At 47.9% G+C, this 22970-nt stretch overlaps 1 protein-coding gene and 1 pseudogene across 1 annotated transcript in view; one reads left to right on the forward strand and one right to left on the reverse strand.

The window, feature by feature from the left end:
* Nucleotides 1–22970, forward strand: part of KCNU1 (potassium calcium-activated channel subfamily U member 1) — a 76102-nt gene that overhangs the window by 47086 nt on the left and 6046 nt on the right. Inside the window, exons 21-25 of the mRNA XM_066639672.1 lie at nucleotides 2035–2131; nucleotides 7417–7644; nucleotides 10001–10206; nucleotides 19307–19353; nucleotides 20801–20928. Of these exons, the coding sequence (XP_066495769.1) occupies nucleotides 2035–2131; nucleotides 7417–7644; nucleotides 10001–10206; nucleotides 19307–19353; nucleotides 20801–20928 (706 nt within the window). The remainder of the gene's footprint in view (nucleotides 1–2034; nucleotides 2132–7416; nucleotides 7645–10000; nucleotides 10207–19306; nucleotides 19354–20800; nucleotides 20929–22970) is intronic.
* On the reverse strand, nucleotides 20628–20747 carry LOC136662999 (5S ribosomal RNA; annotated as a pseudogene).

A 22970-nucleotide genomic window follows, 5' to 3' on the forward strand; every position in this document is an offset into this window, starting at 1 on the left:
TGTTAATAAATTATAAATTATAATACAGGCCTGAAAAACTGAGGGTTGGATTTTTTTTCCCCCTTCAAAATATAGGGTGGTTTTACATGAATTTGGGGTGCGTATTCCAAGAATGGCATCGGTTTTGCCCTGCCACGTCTAGTTTTGGAGATACAGCATAGCCAATGGTACAAATAGCATCTCTGTGAGGAAGACATGGTCATAAGAACATAAGAACAGCCCCACTGGATCAGGCCATAGGCCCATCTAGTCCAGCTTCGTGTATCTCCCAGCGGCCCACCAAATGCCCCAAGTTGGGCCAAACTTGTCCAATCCCCTTTTAAAGGCGTCCAGGCCAGTCACCGTCACCACATCCTGTGGCAAAGAGTTCCACAGACCAACCACACACTGAGTAAAGAAAAGAAAGTCTTACCCATGCACCCCTACTCCCCACTCCCATCAAACCCAACCAGCATACGTTGACCAATCCATAGAGGTTTTAGAAAACAGCTTCATTTTTCGCAGATTTGGGAGGGGGCCGTAGATTTTTTTTGCAGTTTCTGCCCTGAATGGCTGCGATGGCAAGGAGGAGAGGCCGTTTACATGGCGCATTGGGGCACCTGCTGTATTTTCTGCACCACCACCACCTCATTTGGCTACTCTATTGGCATGAGCAGGTCGCTCCTGCATGAGGCCTTCTGTTTAACTCAACCATTTTGCATTTCATTGGTTGGGAAGTTTGCTTTGTTTCAGGGAGTAGCTCAGGAGTGGGGCACGTACTTTGTATGCAGACGGTCCCAGATTCCAGTTTTGGTACCTCCAGTTAAAAAAGAGGTGGGGCCAGGATCCAGCGCTGGATCCTAACCCCATTCCCGTGGAGCCTGGGGCAGCTCTGGGCTGTTTGGATTTGCGCCACTGCTTTCGATGGTGCAGATTGAGTAGCCCCATTGGGGCTGCTGCGGCTCTCCCTGGGGTAAGGGGAAAAGTTTCCCCTTGACTTGGACCAAGCCTCAGATAGCCTCAAACTTGCGCTGGATATAGTGCAGGCCTACCAGCTTGCCTGTCCCAGCGCAATTTAGGATTGTACTGCCCGACTGGGATCACAGTGGTGCTGGAAGCAAGGGTTGACTTTCAGTGAAAATGACCATCCTCCAGGTTTCTATCCACTTTCTCTACTCCCTACATAATTCTATAAGCTTCACAGCACAAGCCTAACCAGCACCGGTACGGCCAGGCCACAATGGCCTGAGCTGCATCCAGTGCAAGATAGGAACAGGCTGGAGGTCACCTTGGGGTAAGGGGATATTTTTCATTTACCCCATGTAACTCTCCAGCCTGCCCTATGGGGCTACTCAGATGTGAGCCAGCTATTGGATGGCACAAATCTGAGAAACCTGTATAAGGCTCTAAGGTTCTAGTAATGGGCTACGTCAGAAGGCCAGATGCAAGGGAAGGCACCAGGATGAGGTCTCTTGTTATCTGGTGTGCTCCCTGGGGCATTTGATGGGCCGCCGTGAGATACAGGAAGCTGGACTAGATGGGCCTATGGCCTGATCCAGTGGGGCTGTTCTTATGTTCTTATGTTCAGTAGCGGGGGTTAGGGTACGGCTTGCACCGCTGCCACAAATCCCACCCTGTCCTGGGTCCTATCCTCTTACTGTTCCACCCTCCCTGAACCCAGAAATGCCCCCTCCCCAGGAATGCTCTCCCACTACTTTCTCCCACCCCCTGTGTCACCCGGGGCAATCTTACCTGCTTTGGCCTGTGTGTGTGGACTGGATCCGGCACTGGCAGGCCAGCACAAATCATTGTACAGGTGCAGGGGGTCTGTGCCTTTATAACACAATGTTGGGTGCCTTTTTTCTAATCTTAAAAACCCCAAAGGAAGGTGGTGCAGGCCCCTTATCATCTCTTAGAAGCTCAGGTGACGCTTAAAATTTATGAATGGATCTGCTTTTATTGATGCTTTATTGATACACCTGCTTTGTTGATGAGGCAAGATGATGTCAACTAGGTCATGCTATGTCCTACTAATCTATTCTTTTGTCCACCTAGAAATCCAGAAATAGCGAAAGAGGATAGTGACACCATACTAGACTCTACAGGAATGTTCCATTGGTGTGAACCGGTTCCTTTTGAACAGGCTGTCCTGGTACGTACAAGACACATAGAATGGAAGTAGCTTCCATGGAGCAGAATGGTCTGTGGCCAGTTACTTCCTTTGATTCATCTATTTGTAACACTTAGAGCAGCCGTTTTCAACCACTGTGCCATGGCACGCTGGTGTGCCGTGAGTGGTCCTCAGGTTGGTTGGCAACCTTCAGTCTTGAAAGACTATGGTATAAGCCTACAGCACCCGGTATTCCCAGGTGGTCTCCCATCCAAGTACTAACCAGGCCTGACCCTGTTTAGCTTCTGAGATCAGACAAGATCGGGCATCTGCAGGGTAACAGTTGCTGCCATGCCACAGGAACTTGGGGGAAGGTCATTTATTAATAGAGCCAATGGGAGATGTGAGCCCCCACTGGCAGCATGGTGAGTCTTGTCAATTGTTAAAAACCTGGCGGTGTGCCTTGACCATTTTAGTGCCTTCTCAGTGTGCCATGAGATGAAAAAGGTTGAAAATCAATGATTTAGAGGTCACATTTCCACCAAAAGCAATTGTGCAAAGCAGCTTGCACAATTGAAAGCGAAATGCAAGTTCAAAAACAAATAGAACGGAAACAGCTTAGGGCACAAGCCTCACCAGGTCTGCTCAGAAGTAAGTCTTATTTTGTTCAACGGGGCTTACTCTCAGGAAAGTGTGGTTAGGATTCCAGCCTAATTCTTAAAGAGAGAGAGTGTGGCTTAACACAACTGTCACCTGCCCAAACACCTTTTTTTGTTAGCTAGGCTTGGCAGAGAGAGAGAGAGAGAGAGAGAGAGAGAGAGAGAGAGAGAGAGAGAGAGAGAGAGAGAGAGAGAATCCTCCCCCTTCTTCAGGATGTCAAGAGATTAAACATATAAGAAACCTCTTGGTGGAAGCTTCAGGCTCTTTTTCTCAATCAGACCCAGCTTTGCCAAGACAGAAGGCACGTGAGCAGCCCAACAATGGAAGGAGCACCTCTCTCCTCTTCCTTCTGCTTTTCCTCCAGAAAGTATTGGGGGGGGGGAGAGAGAGAGAGGAGATACAATGGTATAAACATCTCTTTACAATGGGAAGTAGGAGGAGAAAAAAAAGTGGTGTAGCTAGGGAAGGGCGGGGGGTGCATTGCCCCGGGTACCATGCCTTGAGGGGGTGCCAACCTGCACCCCTGATGGCAGATCCCAAAGCAGGCTGGGGCCTCCATCAGAACCTCCAAGGTTCAGGGAGGTTGAGTGCAGCCTACCCAACCCTCAGAAGGCTTCAGAAGGCCTTAGAAATGCACTTCTGGTTTTTACTCCGATATACCTTCTGAGGCATAGGGGGTGTGCATAGGGGGTGTTCTGTGCATCTGGCCCACAGGGGAGTATTAAAACTTTATCTGCCCCTGGTGCCAGATCTCTTAGCTATGCCACTGAGCAGTGGGGGGGGGGAGAATGAAGCAGAGAGTGGGTGTCAATGGGCAATTTTCACAATGGAGAGAGGTGAAAAGTGGTGTGCCCCAAGGATCTGTCCTGGGACCGGTGTTTTTCAACCTCTTCATAAATGACCTGGAGACAGGGTTGAGCAGTGAGGTGGCTAAGTTTGCAGACGACACCAAACTCTTCTGAGTGGTGAAGACCAGAAGTGATTGTGAGGAGCTCCAGAAGGATCTCTCCAGACTGGCAGAATGGGCAGCAAAATGGCAGATGCGCTTCAATGTCAGTAAGTGTAAGGTCACGCACATTGGGGCAAAAAATCAAAACTTCACATATAGGCTGATGGGTTCTGAGCTGTCTGTGACAGATCGGGAGAGAGATCTTGGGGTGGTGGTGGACAGGTCGATGAAAGTGTCAACCCAATGTGCGGCGGCAGTGAAGAAGGCCAATTCTATGCTTGGGATCATTAGGAAGGGTATTGAGAACAAAACGGCTAGTATTATAATGCCATTGTACAAATCGATGGTAAGGCCACACCTGGAGTATTGTGTCCAGTTCTGGTCACCGCATCTCAAAAAGGATATAGTGGAAATGGAAAAGGTGCAAAAGAGAGCGACTAAGATGATTATGGGGCTGGGGCACCTTCCTTATGAGGAAAGGCTATGGCGTTTGGGCCTCTTCAGGCTGGAAAAGAGACGTCTGAGGGGGGACATGATTGAGACATACAAAATTATGCAGGGGATGGACAGAGTGGATAGGGAGATGCTCTTTACACTCTCACATAATACCAGAACCAGGGGACATCCACTAAAATTGAGTGTTGGGCGGGTTAGGACAGACAAAAGAAAATATTTCTTTACTCAGCGTGTGGTTGGTCTGTGGAACTCCTTGCCACAGGATGTGGTGCTGGCGTCTAACCTGGACGCCTTTAAAAGGGGATTGGACAAGTTTCTGGAGGAAAAATCCATTATGGGTACAAGCCATGATGTGTATGCGCAACCTCCTGATTTTAGAAATGGGTTATGTCAGAATGCCAGATGCAAGGGAGGGCACCAGGATGAGGTCTCTTGTTATCTGGTGTGCTCCCTGGGGCATTTGGTGGGCCGCTGTGAGATACAGGAAGCTGGACTAGATGGGCCTATGGCCTGATCCAGTGGGGCTGTTCTTATGTTCTTTAATGAAGAGCTGGGGGCAAATGGAGGAGAAGAAAGGTGGTGTGTATGCTATACCATGGGGAGGAAGGAGGGGGGCGGCAGGGGAGATATGCAGCACACTTGAGTTGTGTTCAGAGCAGCAAACCTGTGACAAAGCATATGCCTGTCTTCAACCTCGGACTCTCAGATGCGTGTTTTTCCTTCCATTTTAGTCAGGCTAGGTTTTCGTTTTGTGTTTTTTTTTTCCCTAATAGTTTGTATTAAAAAGTCTATATAATGAATCAATTCCATTGGTTAGCAGCACTCGACGGAGTAATAATTAGATTTAAAGCATGCTTTGCTAACTACAACTCAAGGTTTCGTCATTCGGTTTAGACTAATCCCATTAGGCAGAGATGATCATTTAATTTGGCGATGACTCTAATCACTCACCAGCAAAGTTCCCCCGACGCAAGCCTTGCATTTCCCTCCAAAGCAAAAGCCGCCATCCTAAAAAGCCATTGGGGTGGCTCTGTTCTATGAATGTACCAGCTGGACAGCTCCTGATTGGGAACACAGCCCTATACCAGCCCTATAATGCAGTACAAGTCGCGTCAAGATGTCTTCCTCTAAGTTAAGAACTAATAGCGTTCAACTGTTTTAAGCCCTGGAAATTCTGCTGAGTATCAAATCAAGGCAGCTTGTCCTGTCCATAGGATGTTTGGTTTGGAGAACTGACATGGTTGCATGTGGAATCTGATCAAATTTCAGATGATTCCGGTGGAAAATGGCTGAGTTATAGGAATTTTTAAATTGGGGGCTGTGATCTGCATGGTGCTTTGATCTGCTTGGAACCATTTCATGTTAATGTTTTTTGCCCACCAAGGCAGCAGGCCTTAGCTGAGGCAGCTAGATTAAGGTGGTACCTGGACCTTTAACTATTGGCCAAAGCTGAACAGAAAGAGCAAAGCAAAGTGTGGTGGCCAGGGGCCAAATTTGTACAGCATTACTATACTATTGCTTTCATGACTACCTTAAGGGCAGGAGGTCTGGTCTAGAGCATAGAGCCTCCGTTTGCCTGAAGATAACATCCGCAGGTCGCCAGTTCGAGGCCACCAGCACCGTGAATGGTGAGACCTTGAAGCAGCTGACAAGCTGAGCCAAGTTATTCCACCTGCTGTTTGGTGTGAGCGAAGAAGCGTCTTGGCTGCCCTCCATGTGAGAGATGAAGGAGCTGCTTGTCAGCTTGCGTGGGAGGAAACCGGAGGCCAGAATGTGATACCAGATCAGAAAGATCCACCTGAAATGTTGTGCTTCTTGAAAGATAGAACCTTTCTTTGATTGTAAAAATCCCTACCAGCCTGCCTTTGTAAACCGCCTTGAATAAAGTCTGAGGAGAAATCTGACGACCAAGAAAGGTGGTATATAAATACCTGTATTGTTATTATTATTTATTATTAAGGTCTAATTCCCTGCTCTTTGGCACATGAGTGAAAATTGAAGGCACCTGAAATGTCATCTATAACCAAAGGGTTTATTTTTGTTTTGTAATGATGAGGCTAACATCTAGGGACCAAGAGCTGGTCCCAGGAGCTGTCACCAAGTGTCATGTTGTCACCAAGAGTTGATACACTCTTGGAAGGATGCACAAGCAGGATTAACCTGCTCACAATTGAGGTGGTTAACCAGGCAGCTGTTCAGACAGTGGACAACTGAGAGCCCAATCCTGAGCTCTGCATGCTGGCTTACCGCCGGCACGCCTGTTGCAAACATGCATAAGGCATGTTTGTGGGGCTTAGCGCTGGCCCAGAACTGGAGCTGGCCCAGTACAAGCTCACACTGGGCCAGTACTCGTGGGAGGCCAGCAGTCAGCAGTCGCTCGAACCGCTAGGGTGACAGAGAGGTGAGTGGGGGCATGGGGGAGGTGGGGAGGAGGCATTTTGGGGTGGAGGGAGGTGGTTTGAGTGTGGGGAGGAGGTGTTCCAGGGGGAGGCAGCAGGGTGGAGCAGTGCTCCACCGAATTCTCAGCCCCATGTTGGGCCACACGGCCTGACATGGAGCTCCCCGATTCTGCGGCAGCTCCTGAGTTGCTGTAGAATTTAGTAGTCCCATTACAGGGCTGCTTCCTTTATTCAGGGGAAGGGGACGAATGTCTCCTTCTCCCGAACAGGCAGCAGTGGCTGCGCGGCGTGTGCTGGATGCCGTGGCAGCCGTTTTTGCTGCCGTGGCTACCCCACGTTCTGGGCAGCTCAGGATTGTGCTGTGATGTGGTTATCCAGGTGAGTCAGGGGCTGCTCACCTCCTTCTGCCAACGTTCACCTCTGTTCCTCAACCCTAAAAGGAAAAGTGGAATGGAATAGAGGAGGAAGTTGTAGAGGAAAGTAGAGGGCCAACCCATCACTCTCCTCCCCTCTCCCTCACATTTCCCCTTCCCCGTTCGTTTTTTTAAATCCAGTAAATGTGGAAGGAGGAGAAGGAGTGAAGGGGTGTGCTACTGGGGAAGGGGAAGTGATGTCATCACACAAGGAGGGGTAGCATTTGTTGTACCATCATAGATGCTGGAAGGTCTTGTGGACAAGCCTGCTGTTGAAATGTCAGCCAGTGTTTGAGATGTCTGAAAAGGAGGTTCTTGGTTTTGAGCAAAATGCTACCTTTTGTCAGAGATCTCTTGCTGGGCCTAAGAATGGTCCTAGTTTTCTTGAGGTACTTCTGATAGAAAAAAAAAATCTTTCCAGTCCAGACAGTTCTGTTTTGTCTCCTTCAGAAAAAGCACAAGAAGAAGCTCTCTCAGGATTTTCACAACCACATTGTCGTCTGTCTCTTTGGAGATGCCACCTCACCTCTGATTGGCCTACGCAACTTTGTGATGCCTCTGCGAGCCAGCAACTATTCCTTCAGTGAACTGAAAGATATCCTCTTTGTTGGAAACCTGGAGTATCTCCAAAGGGAATGGGAGTTCCTCCAGAATTTTCCAAGAATATACGTATTTGAGGTATGCGTGTCTTTGGCGTAATACCCCTTGTCCCAATCTTTCCCTCTTCCAAACTCATTTGTCTTGCAGCTCAGTCCTAAACCAGGTTGAATTCTGGCAGCCCATGTGCTGCCCTGGCCACCGCAGTCATGTAAGGCACGTCACCACTGGTGGAGAGGACAGCACTAGTCGCCACCAGGCCTCTGTGCCAGCAGGATGTCACGGACAAGTGCCCAGTGGTATCCCTGCCAGGCAGCAGGAAAACTTCTTGGTGCAGGGAGAAGGCAGGGGAAAAGGGGGGAGGGGGTGAGCCATAATGATCTGCAGCAGGGGTGCCCAAACCCCGGCCCTGGGGCCACTTGCAGCCCTCGAGGCCTCTCAATGTGGCCCTCAGGGAGCTCCCAGTCTCCAATGAGCCTCTGGCCCTCAGGTGATTTGTTGGAGCCCGCACTGGCCTGATGCAATTGCTCTCAACTCGAGGGAGAATGTTTGACCTCTCGGTGAGCTGTGGGATGAGGGCTCCCTCCACTGCTTGCTGTTTCACGTCTGTGATGCAGTAGCGGCAGCAAAGGAAAGGCCGGCCTTGCTTTGTGCAAGGTCTTTTATAGGCCTTGAGCTATTGCAAGACCTTCATTCATTCATATAAGCCCATCTTTAATATATTCATTCATGTAAACGTATGTACATTTATTCAAATTTGAAATGTAAATTAATTCTTTTTTCCCCCGGCCCCCGACACATTGTCAGAGAGATGATGTGGCCCTCCTGCCAAAAACTTTGGACACCCCTGATCTGCAGGGCAGAACAGGATGGAGACCAGGTGGGGCGGGGGGCAAATCAGTCCTGGGAGGGGGCAGGGACAATGGCAGAGGTGGCTGCCAGACCGTATACCCCCTCCAGAGCCCCAGAGCCCTACACAGGCCTCCTCGATTCTGCACCAGCTCAAGAGCTGGCACAGATCCAAGTAGACCCACCAGGGCTCAACACAGGGTAAGGAAACTAATGTTCCCTTATGCCAAGGAGACCTCTGGCAGCTTCTCTGGTCCCATGGGATACAGCAGTGGGCCATTTTGGCACCGCTGTACCACAGGGTGATGGGGTAGCATAGAATTGGGCCCTTAGAAACAAGATTTCCAGCAGAAATATTTCTCTGTGCTATTGGTAGATGCCAGGAATCGAACCTTTCCATGTACAGAATGTGCTTACCACTGAGAGCCCTTTCCCCTATCATACTAAAGGCAGAAACTCAAGGTGGGACTAGGAAAGACCCTGTTTGAAATCCTGGAGATCCTTGCCACAGGATGTGGTGATGGCGTCTGGCCTGGCCGCCTTTAAAAGGGGATTGGACAAGTTTCTGGAGGAAAAATCCATTACGGGGTTCAAGCCATGATGTGTATGTGCAACCTCCTGATTTTAGAAATGGGCTATGTCAGAATGCCAGATGCAAGGGAGGGCACCAGAATGAGGTCTCTTGTTATCTGGTGTGCTCCCTGGGGCATTTGGTGGGCCGCTGTGAGATACAGGAAGCTGGACTAGATGGGCCTATGGCCTGATCCAGTGGGGCTGTTCCTATGTTCTTAACTATAATTCCCAGAAAGCCTTGCAGGTCTCTTGTTATCTGGTGTGCTCCCTGGGGCATTTGGTGGGCCACTGTGAGATACAGGGAGTTGGACTAGATGGGCCTATGCCCTGATCCAGTGGGGCTGTTCTTATGTTCTTATCAATCCGTGGAGATAATACTGAGCCAGAGGGCCCAAGGATCTGACTGTGGCCCAAACCCTAACCAACTTTCCAGCAATACCAACTTTCCAGCATTGTGCCAATGGGGTGTGTGCTGCATCCTGCAGTTGGGGGGGGGCACTCACAGAGGCCTCCTTAAGGTATCGTAGGGTTAACCCTAACCCTTACCTCGGTGCTGAAAAGTTGGGTAGGATTGCACCCTCAGGTAGACCTTTATTTTCCACTGAACTTGAGCTGAATTCTCTTCCAATGTTGGTTTCTTCTTCTTGTTGGGAACCTCCCCACCTCTTGGTTTCTTGTTTATGCTCCAGTGTCCTGCCACCAGGCTCACCTGCTGCCCTTCAGTCTGAAACTTGCCCTGTTCTCCAGAGCATCCCACCATCCCATTGACATGATGCACGTGCTTTGTTGTCTACATATTATTTCCAACAGATCATAAAGGAAGTTCGATATATATGGTACGGTGACTCTGACTTGGGCCTTGTGATTCTGGGAGTTTGGAATCTTCTACTGTGCATGTCACAAATAATGCATGGTTTATTTTATTTTTACTTTTATATTCCCAGTTCTCTTAACTGTTTTGCCCTCCCGCACTTCTCTTTCTTATCTTATCTGATACTTTTTTTTTTCTTATCAGGGCAGTGCACTATCTTGCGCCGATCTGAAGTCAGCCAACATCAAAGACTGCACTGTGTGCGCCATTCTCTCAGCCCATGCCAGAGGTCCTGGAGATCAAACCTTAGTGGATACAAAATCTGTTCTGGCTACTTTTAACTTGCGTTCCTTGCAGCTAAGGCCATATCCAGTAACAGGTAAGATGAGAAGCCCTGAGGAATCACGGAAGTGGCACCAATCCAGGCAAATCCATTTTTCACATACTAGAACTCGAGATGAACCAAAACACCTGCCCCAGCTTGACAAACCGTTTGCAGTCTTGCAGAGTTTGTTTAAGCCATTTCTGCCCAATGTTGCATATATGCAACAGGGACCAAATGTGTGCACCTGTGGGCCAGGCAAAAATGGGTTAAGTGGGCAGTTGCATTTCAGTGACCAGGTGGAAAGCAAGAAGGGTTGTCGGGTTCACCTCACTTTTTTGTGACATTGTTCGTCCTCCCCATTGCAGCCTGATGGCATTTCTTGTCAAAGTTCTTTCCGATTGTCCCAGTAAGGACATGTTTCTGGCTTCTGTCCTCTCTCTGAGTTGACTTCCAGATAACACATTCAGAGTGACGGCAGGAGCAGGAAGTAACATTTTCTACCTGTGCTGTGACATCTCCCAGTTAAGAGGGAACTTTGACAACAAACTGTGCTGAGCAGGAAAAAAATGGTGTTCACAAAATAGTGCTTAGCAGTCCCAGGGAATGTGTTTTCTTGGAAGGGGCTAAAGTTCAGAGTAACGTATGGGCAGAAGGTCCTCCATTCAATCCCTGGTGTCTCCAGGTGTCTGAAATTCTCTAGAACAATTTCCAACCAGCGTTGGCAATACTGAGCTAGACGTACCAATGGTTTGCCTCGCTATAAAGCAGCTTCCTATAATCATGTGAACAGGTAGACAGGAAAAAGGTGAGGAGGGCACAGTATATCCAGACCTGTTCTCCGCAGCCTCCCAAGGTCAAGCCAAAGCGCTACATTGAAGAACTGCTCCACACAGCTCTAAGTAGAATCTGCTGAAAGATATCTAATCAATTTACTATGGTGTTGGATGCCAGCAATGCCTTTTAATCTCCAGTGCTGGGAGTTGTTAAAGTGATAAACCCTTTTTAAAAATGAAGATGCACTTTTAAATGAAACGTACATTTTGTCCCCGTTGGTTCGATTCACAAACTCAACAAATCCCAATACTGTTTGGTCGGTGTCTTTTTTTCCGGCAAACTTCCTGTATGACAAATGGAACCTAGTTTTGCAGTCACGTTCTTCCTCCCAGTAGTTTAGGAAGGAACTATATCTACTGGTGATGTCTACCGCCAGATTTATAAGCAGACTCAAACTATAATTCCCAGGGTAACTTGGAGGAAGCCACAAACCAGACCTAATTTGTACAATATGTCCATCAAGTCCTCTGTGTGTCCACCATCTTGGGCAAGGCTGTTCTGCGGCATAAAGCGGTATAACAAAATTTGAACAATTTCATGTTTATCTGAATATTTCCGTCTTTATTCATTTAATGTGAGGATTTAAAAAAATGCCGCTATTTTTGGCATAGTGTCAATAGTTTAGGCACAATTTATGCTATGCAGTTGTATTAGATGACACTGTACTGCAATGCATTAGGCCAGTGGTTCCCAAACTTTTCCAACTGGTGGCTGTCTTGTCCTATGGGGCCAATGGCTGGGGCTCCCCATTAGGGCTACATTATGGTATAGGGTGGTGGGTTTTTTGAAACAATCCTACTGCCCCCACTGGCTGGTTTCCACATCTCCCTGGGAAGCCACGGCGCACTGTTCGGTTTCCTCCGGATTAGGCAATCGGATAGATACAGTCAAAGAAAACTTTAAAAAAAGTGTTGATGGTACAAAAAAAATTATCATTGGAATCAGCGCCTCTGGGTTGTATAAGAAGCATGAAAAATTCAGCATTTACACCGTTTGTGTTACACGGTGGCCATTCTAGAGTTGTGACTGCCATGAACATTTGATCAAGGGTGTTCAATAAGGCAAACATCTCTGGTTGAACGCTGAGAGTGGAATTACAAACAAACAAGCAAACAAACAAACAGGGTCTCCTTGCAGAGGCCTGAGGTTTTGTGAGTAATCCAAACATCAACAGGCAATCATCAACAATACCATTTCATTCCGCTGGGAAGCAAAACTTGGACGTACAGTCCCAAACTTGGATACCATCTGCGTCACTTCCACCTGGGGAAAGGCTCTCAGAGGTCCTTCTCCCAGGTCAGCGATTCTCAATATTTGTCCCCTGCTGTTCCACTTTACACTGTCCACCTATTGGAGGTACCACCAGAAGTAACTGGCGATGATTGGGAGGCCAGATGCAACACCACAAACACCACTAAGAGACTCACAGCCCAATCCTACACATGTCTACTCAGAAGTGAGTCTCATTAGTGTCAATGGGGCTTACTCCCAGGAAAGTGTGGATAGGATTGGGCTGTCAGAATGGATGGGAGGACTCTTCTGAGTACTCATGCTGGAGCTCTGCCTGCCAACCCGAGCCTCCAACTTCTGCTTGTTGCATTGTGTTGCTCACCACCAGGCGGCAGGGATCTGGGGACCCCGCGTGTACCACCAGACACCACCTCAAGTACCACCGGTGGTATGAGTCCCACTAGGTTGAGAAATGACCTAGGTGGAAATGACAAAAATGGCATGTGATTCCACCCATTCAAAGCACCTACACCACCCTTTTTCACAACCCCAAGGGTAAGAACTTTGCTGGGGGCAGAACGGAACTGGGAGGTTTGGTCCCCATAGCAGGAGGTGCTTTGCATTTGAGCCTTTGGAAGCAATTTAATTGCTCACAAAAAAACACAAAAAACCGCTAGCTCCTGTCAGTATTTTTTAGTCTTTGCAAACGCCTACTGAGAATGCATGCAAAAACTCAACCCCATTGCAGGGCAAATGTCCAGGTGCTCATGTACTTGTAACTGCAACCCCATAAGCAGACCAGGTTTGTACTTTCAACCTGCCTTGAAAAGATCCCAGTCTGCTAAAAATTATCATCTTTATTGCCTCTCATCCTCCACCTTTAATTGTGCAAGACTAAGATTTGTCACTCTCTCATTAATTAACCCAAACGGGTGGGGAATGGATGGCGTTCCTAAGTGGTCTGTCCATTTCTTCATTATTATTCAGGAGATTTAATAGCACCCTGGCTGTGCCAAAACAAATCTAATAAGGAGGGAGGGACACTGAAAAGAACTTGACAGTTCGCTATGACTACACAGTTGGAGCGAGGGGGGACTAAATTAATGGTCAGCTTAACTGTAATGTGAACCAATTTCTTTAGGTAGAAAATTCCAGAAAGGGGTTCTGCCCCAAATATCATCTCCAGGCTTCATTTACACAAAGGAAATTACTTTAACTGTAAAAAGTATCTGGTACCCATGCTTATAAAGTCAGTTAGCTCACCTGGTGAAGAAATCATCCCCTTTATTTCTGAAGTCCCAGCCCTATGTGTGCATTGTAGCCAAAATTGGACCACTCACGCAGAAGATGGAAGATTCTGGATAGTTCACTGAACCTTAGAGCAGAGATTCTCAAATGTGTAAGTACCAAGATCCACTTTTTAGAATGACAGTCTGTTGGAACCCATCGAAAGTGATGTAATAGCTCCCCATAAGACAAAATCTTAGGCACTTAGGCTGGATCGTAACCCCCCTCCTGAGCAGCCTGGACTAACTCTGGGCTGCTTGGATCTGGATTGCAGTGTCTGGGACAGTGCTTGGGGTAAGGGAGGCAGTATTCCCTTGCTCAGAGTTGTGCCACAGCCACCTCCAAAAACCCTTTGCTGGATACAGCGCAGGCCAGCCGGCCTTGTCTGTTCCAGTGCAGGTTAGGATTGGGCTGCCCGGCTCGCATTAGGGACGAAACCCATCTATGATGAGACCACTTCTCATAGATAGCTTCCCACATTTCTGAAGCAGCTTTGTACAATGACGGGGACAATCAATTGGGCCATCTGGGGCGAGGGGTGGGCAAGCTAAAAGGATCCCATGAAGCTAAAATGATCCCACTACCTGAGAAGATTGACCACGATGGGAAGGGGCCCATATTCAGTAATCCCTGAGTGCTGAATACAGCGTAATAGTTCCATGGGCTAAAGGACGAGATTTATTTATTTATTTATTTATGGCGAGTCTGCGGAGCTGCTTCTCTCTCCCTCTCTCTTAAAAAAAAATATATAAAGACAATTAAAAAGCTGCCTTTTAAACGCAATGCTTCTCTGCTGCTGACAGACCAGTTTTTGAGTTGTTTTGACATTCTGTCACCCTGCTGTTCCCATTCAGTTGTTATTTTAAACTTTGCAACAGTAGATAAAGTCTCTTTGTTTCACATCAAAAAACTTTGCCAAAATTGCATTTTTTTTTTTTTTTTTTTTGTCGTGAGTGTGCTGTGGGCTTGGAATGCAACTCCCTGGAATAATTCTGGGAGGTAAAATAATAATAATAATAATAATAATCAGGAAACGTTTGGTCTGCATTTTGGAGAGGGGAGAAGCATAATGTTTTTCAGGGTTGTTGTTGCTGAGAGTGTGTGTGTGTGTGTGTGTGTGTGTGTGTGTGTGTGTGTGTGTAACATTGCATTGTGATTCAGGTTGCTCAGATACTTCAAATGCTTATTCACTCATGTGATGAGACTCTCTCCGAGGCCTAGGCTAGCCATGATGGTGGCCAGGGGTGGTCAGAGGTCAGAGGTGTCAGAGGTCAACTCAGGCCAGGCACTGGCTAAGAACCTACTTGAGGAACCCACCTTATTGGGCTGAGACCTGAACCCACAGTCCCCAATGGCACTTATAGCATCCACTGTGTCATGAGGAGCATTCAGCGTTGGCCCATCCATGAAGTCAACTGAAGAGGTTGCCTCAAGCAGCCAGTAGCGAACCTCCTCAGCCCCACACTCCCCCTGTGGGATTTAGATCTCACAGCTCCCTCCTCAGCTTCCCCTGTGGGATTTCGCCCCCCCACGCAAATCTGCCCCCCCCCCCACTTACCTGGAGCCCATGATGCCTCGCACGACTCCAGGACGCATCAGGGAAGCCTCCTGAAGGTTCCCCAATGCTTTAAACTATGCTTCTGGCAAACCAGAAGCATAGCTTCCAACTGCATCAGGAGCCTGAGAGAGTCTTCTGTGGGGTCCTAAAGGTGTGCAAGGCTCCATGCCCAGGGCCTTTGCCCCATCAAGTGAATGGAAGGTCTGCCACTGCAAGTAGCAGTTTGATGAGACCCATCTCTGTCCACCTACTTGCCTCCGTGACTCCTTTTTCTCCTTCCATTTCTTGGATTGGAAAAGAAAGTGGGGGATAGAGAGGAAGAGGAGGGGAGTGCTGGGCTAGAACAGCAGAGAGTGGGAGGAGGAGGCATAACATCGGGTAAGGGGGAAGCATTTGTCCTGCTGTCTCAGGTATCAGGAGGTCTTTGAGGGTCTCTTGGATGAAGGAGCCTGAGAGCCCAGAGTTTGCTGCCTAATGGAGTTCCTTGGAAGGAGGAGAGAGCAAGCTAGGGCACATGCCTTGGATTGTGGTCTAACAAGCAGATTCCAGAAGGGTGGGGCTTCCCACTCCTATCTTAGTGCCTGATTTAATGTGAGAGCTTTGCAAATGCTATAACTGAACCTGGGAACCTGAGCCTGCATCAGAGTCTGGTCCAACTCATTCCCAGTTGTGTGGTTACCCCCTCTGGCCCCTGGGTTATTATTATCCATGTCACCCCCTGGAAGTGCCTGACCCCAAAGTAATTGTGGGGATGTGATGACATCACCAAATTTTTACCAGGTTATGGTGCTGGGGGGGGGGTTGCGTGCAGAAAAAAGGTACTGAGGTGGCCACGGACAAGGAGACATGGTGGGTGGGCCAACTCCAGCTCTACCTTGGGAGCTGCCATTGGGGATGCAGGTTGGCAGCCCCTCAAGGCACAGTACCCAGGGCGATGTACCCCCTGCCCCCCTTAGCTATGCCACTTTTAATTGATGTATCCCAAATTCTCATTTCACTCCATTTTTATCCTTAAAGAAAAGCTTTGTGACGTATCATGACTTATTCTTCGGCCCTGTGAAGTAGCCTTTTCTGAGGTCAGGACAGCTACTTGAGACTACTGTTTCCCAAACCGGGGTGGGGGGAGGGGAAGTCTTCTCAGTATCCCCCTAATTAGTACTCTGTCATGTTACATCACAAGCAGGTTGGCAAACCTAGGTACTGAACTAAATAATCGGTGGCAAAATCTAAACACACAACAATAATTAAGCCTGACAACTTAATATGCCGCTGCGAGTCAAATATACGGTAGGACTGTGTAATTAAGTAATCTTTTGTAATAGCACCCTGCCAAGATGAGAGATTTCAGGTAGAGGGCTGTGTACTGGCTGGGAGTAAAAATATTGACATAAGGAAAACAGAGCCAGGCTCTGGCCAGCTGCATAGTCCAATGAAGTCAGGCACATCTGTAGGGATACTACCAGAATTCTTCTTGCCTAGATTTATCCCCTAATTGGGTGCCCAAAATGTTTCGCACATACTATATTGATGTCATCCTTACAACAATGGTGTAAGGCAAATGGTTCCTAAACTGTGAGCCATGGCTCCCTGGGGAGCCATGTAAGCCAGCCAGGGGAGCTGTGGAATCCTCATTGAAAATCTGACACCCTATACAACATATGGGATTTTAGCCCTAATGGGGAGCTGCAGCCAGTGGCCCAGCAGGGCAATGTTGTAAAGGTTTGGGAACCAACAGTGTAAGGTAAGGAAGAATTATTATTGCGCCCATATTGCAGCTGGCCATCATCCATTCTCACGACATGACCGAGCCAACGCAGGTGTCTCTGTTTCAGCAGAGCATATCCTGTTGGCAACGGAATGCGTTGCCTCGGTCATGTCGTGAGAATGGATGATGGCCGGATCCCAAAGGATCTCATCTATGGAGAACTCGTGCAAGGAAAGCGCCCTACAGGTAGACCACAGCTGCGATACAAGGACATCTGCAAGAGGGATCTGAAGGCCTTAGGAGTGGACCTCAACAAGTGGGAAACCCTGGCCTCTGAGCGGCCCGCTTGGAGGCAGGCTGTGCAGCATGGCCTTTCCCAGTTTGAAGAGACACTTGGCCAACAGTCTGAGGCTAAGAGGCAAAGAAGGAAGGCCCATAGCCAGGGAGACAGACCAGGGACAGACTGCACTTGCTCCCTGTATGGAAGGGATTGTCACTCCCAAATTGGCCTTTTCAGCCACACTAGACGCTGTTCCAGTACCACCTTTCAGAGCGCGATACCATAGTCTTTCGAGACTGAAGGTTGCCAAAAACAATATTGCAGCTGAAGCTGAGTAGCTTTGCCTAACAGCGCCATCCTAAGCTTCCAGGTGCCCACTGGACCAGTAATGCCAAAATGGCTTCCGCTGCATCCGGCGGGCTTCAGGAAGCAGCTGGAGGCCTCCTCATCCCCTTCTCCCAGCGAAAGCCCCAAGCCCCGCGATGGGGCTTCTCAAGTTTGCACCGGCAAAGTTGAGAGGCCCTGTGATGTCCCCTCCATCACCAACTTAAGCCTGGCAGTTGGCTATGAAACAGGGCCTTTTCAGTGATGGCACTCCTGCTGTAGAATTCCCTCCCTAGTAAGGGCTTCATCACTGCTTCCGTTCCAGCATATGGTGTAGTCATGGAACTTTGGGGTAGCCTTTGAGAACTGAGCATCTGGGTCATTTCCTTCTGCCTTCAAATCCGTGCATATGGGGGTCACACTGTATAGCATTTATCCATTCCATTTGTACCACGCTATTAGCTAGAAGGTCCCAAGACAGCTCTACAACTTGGCCATGATCAGTGGACATCCAATGTGGTTCCCTCATTGCTTCTTCTAAGATACTCAAGATCTCCTTGCTTGAGGAGCTTCCTCCAGGCCATCTCAAAAAATACGTGCATTCATTGTCTGCACAATTTGCTAAGCGACTCCTATAGGCATCATTGAAATATAAATTGGATTAACCGCTTCATAAAGTTCCTCCTGGTTTTCTGTAGAATTGTGTTGTGCCTATGTGTGCTCCAAAATCTGCTTTTTAATTCCTTTATCTTGTGACACCAATATCCCACCGACACGTTTAATACCACCCAAATTCCTGCTTAGGCAGCCAATTCAATGTTTAATCCAATTTATCCCCACCTTGGTAGTGTGACCTTGTTTTTGTCGTTAGCATATTGAAGGGAGAAGGTAAAAGCAGTAAATGCTTCTCTGGGTAGCAGTCAAAAATGGGGAAATTCAATTATTGGTTTCATGTTTGCTTATTCACTGGTATACACAGAGCAGTGTGCACTTGGAGAAGAGATGAAGCTGCCTTTTACTGAACTTGATCATTGCTCAGTCTAGCTCAGTACAGTTGATTGTGATTTTCCAGGGTATCAGACAGAAATTTTTCTCTGCCCTAAGTGGAGATACCAGGGATTGAACCTTGGACCTTCCTCATAAAAAGCAGAGGTTTGACCATAGAGCTATTGCCCCTCCCCCCTATTTATGTTTCAATCTACGATAAAAATGGATATCAGTCAATCAGCTTAGACTTGGTTTTCTTGTTTTGCAGAGTTTAGACTATTTCCAGGACCCAGGTCTTAAAAAAAAAAATCTGTTTCACAAGGTGGGGAGGAACCAGGGGCGGATCCAGGAGGGGGAATGGGGAACAGCCCAACCATTTCTGGAAGCCCAGGTCTACCCGCCTGGAGAGGCAGCTCCAGAGGGCAGTCAGAATGGGAGCCCAGGTCTACCCACCCCAGCAAACCTTGACCACGGATGCCAAAGTTCAACCAGGAGCCCAGTTCTACCCACCTGGTTGACCTGCGCTCTGGAGTTAAGGCTGTGCTCGTGCTCCCCTTCCAAAAAACAAACACAGGATCCGCCCCTGGTAGGAATGAAATGTTGGATTAAAGTTACTACCAAATCGTACTGAACAGAGAATTATGAAGCAAAGTTGGAGGTGCCTACTTGAAACAAATATCTAAGGCAGTATTTTCTAACCTGGGGGTGCCTGGTGAGGGATAGGTTTGGAATGTGAGCCTATAACACTATGTGCACTTTCTTAGGAGGTGGCCCCATTGAACATAGTGGGTCTGCTACATGGGCTTGGAAGCTTGGTTAAGTGGGACGACCCGTTTCTAGGTGCAGGTGACGGACGGGCTGCCTAACGGCAATGTCTTCAAAACTGTTCTTTCCGTTCTTGACTTTAGCCTCTCTTTTTCTTCCGCCATGTCGCGACGGATAGCGTCTATGGCTGTGATGGGTTACGATGCCCTGCGGAGTCAATCGCACATGTTTACCAAGAATATCCCCGTCATTACTGAGCTGAGTAAGTTCTTCTTTTGGAGAGCACATTTCGCTGATGTGAGACGTCTGCTGCTGCATTATTTATCGACTCCCAGCCCTCTTTAGAATTCAGAGGCAGAAAGTGATAGCGCACCATGTCCAAAGAAACATTAAAAGGTTTGACTTAAATGTTAATTCAGTGGCTTTGAAGGCATCTGGATGGAGCATCAGGAAAATAATAACTAGAACTGAGTGTTACAAAAGGCCCAGCAGGGAATCAAAATATAACTTTTAAAAAAAAATCTTGGAAAGGCTCCCCCCGCCCAAGAATGGGCACTTCTAACCAGAGTTTTTTGGAGCACATAGAAGCATTTCTTTAAAGATCTAATACACAACACTCTGCATCCTTGAACAGAAGCATAATGTACTGCCCTGGTGGCTGGGCAAGGGCAGATCCAGTGTTTGGGGGCCATGACCACTACCTTAACTCTAGAGCCCAGGTCAACCAAGCAGGTAGATCTGGGCTCCAGCCCAGACTTGGAGCCCAGATCTACCTGCTGGGTAGACCTAGGCTCCTCGTGGAGCTTACAGCCTCTGTGGCTATTTGGTGGGTGGGTAGACCTGAGCTGGAGTCAGGACTTGGAGCCCAGATCCACCTGCTGGGTAGACCTGGGCTGCTTGTCGAGCTTATGGCCTCCAGGGCTGTTTAGTGGGTGGGTAGACCTGCGCTCCTGCCCAGAATTGGAGCCCAGATCTACCTGGCAGGTAGACCTGGTCTTCCATTCCAACTCAACTTTGTCAGCCACCAATACCTTGTCCAGTGGGTGTTCCCCTGGCTCCTGACTTTGTTCCCTGCAGGTGCGAAAGTTTGGGGGGGGGTGGGGCCCACTCATGTTCCCCCCTTGGATCTGTCCATGCACCTGTGTGATGTCACAATATCATGTGACATCACTTCTGGGTTCTCCCTGGAGAACTGAGGTTGGCACATGTTATTTTCAATTCAATTTAACAATTCAACTACACCCTCCCAACTATGCCCAATTTCAAAACTAGATAATATCATGAGTTTTTATCTACCATGAATTACACTAAACTTTGGTCCAGCCTGTGGTCATGGAGGCATGTGAGTTCCACGCCCAGGGTATATGCCCCATTCAGTGAATGGGCGGTCCACTACTTCCAAGTAGTGTGCTCTGCCGTTGTCCAAATCACATGTGACTAAGGCATGAATCATTACTGACCATTTCCATGATTCCATTGATCAGCTTTTTGATGTTTGCTGGTTGGCAACCTTCAGTCTCGAAAGACTATGGTCTAAGCCTACAGCACCCGGTATTCCCAGGCGGTCTCCCATCCAAGTACTAACCAGGCCTGACCCTGCTTAGCTTCCAAGATCAGACGAGATCAGGCATGTGCAGGGTAACAGTTGCTGTTCGCTAAATGTTTGCTAAAGATTTTGTATGTGTGTCGTCCCCCCCGTCCTCTTACAGAGATAGCTTCAAATGCACAGCTCTTTGAGCAGAGGGAAAAGGACGCCTCTGGATACTTAAACCTTAACAAGCAGTCAACCCAGGGAATGATATTCTCGGACAGCTTTTTGGATTCTCTGTTTTGCACAGTAAGTCCCTCGCAAACCTTTGGTTCCCAACACAGATCTCTTAGCAGGTTGTCCACCTTTAAAGAGAGCAGTGGATTTAAATCAGTGATGGTCAAAAATGCTTTAATATCCTTCACCAAAGTCTTCCCATGCCTTGAAAATTAAAAAAAAAGCGGTCGCTTTCCATCAATATTTCTGCTGAAAATCAAAAGCACTTGAGGTTTGCCTGGGAAACCGAAATAAAAAAAAGAACTAATGGACAACTGAGCTTAGAGACCTGCTGTAGCAAAGCCGTTAAGCAACTATAGTGTTTGATCAGGATTCAGGATGTCCCTGGTTAGAATCTGAGATCACTCTCTGTCTTTTTAAGTAGCAGGTAGGCTGGGAAAAAAATGAAAGTGAGTGTGTGACTCACATTTGTGAGTTTGTGGTATAGATTCTTTTTTTAACTTTGCCTCACTCCATGAAGACACATTTAATTAAAAAAAAAACAAACCCTCATCAAAAAATTGAATACGCACAAAAAGAGCCAGAAAACAAAGGACAGATGGATAGGTGCATAGGACAGGGTGGTACCACACCCCGAGTATCTTGCACATCCCTGATGGGGAATCCCAAGATGGAGAATGTTGGCCTGCCCACCATCTCAGCTTTTCTGTGACATGGGAAGGGGGGTTGGAGGAGAAGGTGCTGCAGTGGTGAGGACGCCTCCTTGCTGCCTCAGTACCTTCTCCCACCCCACCCTCATGGGTACTTGGAGCAGTTGCAAGCCACTGTTTTTTTTTTTTTCCATGAAAAAAGTGCCATGACCCAAAAGTAAATGGCAATTGAGAGAGAGAGAGAGAGCCATGAGAGATTGGCAACCTTCAGTCTCGAAAGACTATGGTATAAGCCTACAGCACCCAGTATTCCCAGGCGGTCTCCCATCCAAGTATTAACCAGGCCTGAACCTGCTTAGCTTCCGAGATCAGACGAGATCGGGAGATAGTGTTCAGTATAGGGAGATGGTTGGCAACCTTCAGTCTCGAAAGACTATGGTATAAGCCTACAGCACCCAGTATTCCCAGGCGGTCTCCCATCCAAGTATTAACCAGGCCTGAACCTGCTTAGCTTCCGAGATCAGACAAGATCGGGAGATAGTGTTCAGTATAGGGAGATGGTTGGCAACCTTCAGTCTCGAAAGACTATGGTATAAGCCTACAGCACCCAGTATTCCCAGGCGGTCTCCCATCCAAGTATTAACCAGGCCTGAACCTGCTTAGCTTCCGAGATCAGACAAGATCGGGAGATAGTGTTCAGTATAGGGAGATGGTTGGCAACCTTCAGTCTCGAAAGACTATGGTATAAGCCTACAGCACCCAGTATTCCCAGGCGGTCTCCCATCCAAGTATTAACCAGGCCTGAACCTGCTTAGCTTCCGAGATCAGACAAGATCGGGAGATAGTGTTCAGTATAGGGAGATGGTTGGCAACCTTCCGTCTCGAAAGACTATGGTATAAGCCTACAGCACCCAGTATTCCCAGGCCGTCTCCCATCCAAGTATTAACCAGGCCTGAACCTGCTTAGCTTCCAAGATCAGACAAGATCCAGCATGTGCAGGTAAGAATACTTCCAGATCAGGCACTTCTGGGTGTGACCTGGAGTGCCATTTCTGAACGTTTCGCCCACAACTATTGTCTATGCTTATTTGCAAACCCTGACTGGCCGTAGTTCTCTTGGGTTTCATGCAGGGGTATTTTCCACCCCTCCTTGGAGCTGCTGGCTGGGATTGATCTCTGGCCAACCGGCATACAAACAGGTGTTCATCCAGTGAGCTACAGCCCCGTCCCTTGATGGGAGGGGATCGTCCAATCTGCACTGTTGATTTATTTTTCATATTTATTTTGACTGCTCGTCGCTTTGAGAAAACCAGTGCGTATATATAATATATAATACATAAATACATCAAGTCTTATCTCCTGCCTTAGGGCTTTCTGACAGTGTCTGAAATTTGTGGAAAGAGCACCAGAAGAATCAAACTCAGGAAGCCGAAATATTAATTCACAGCACTGCTTGATGTATAG

This window comes from Tiliqua scincoides, chromosome 11 (assembly GCF_035046505.1).
Source record: "Tiliqua scincoides isolate rTilSci1 chromosome 11, rTilSci1.hap2, whole genome shotgun sequence".
Taxonomy (NCBI): domain Eukaryota; kingdom Metazoa; phylum Chordata; class Lepidosauria; order Squamata; family Scincidae; genus Tiliqua; species Tiliqua scincoides.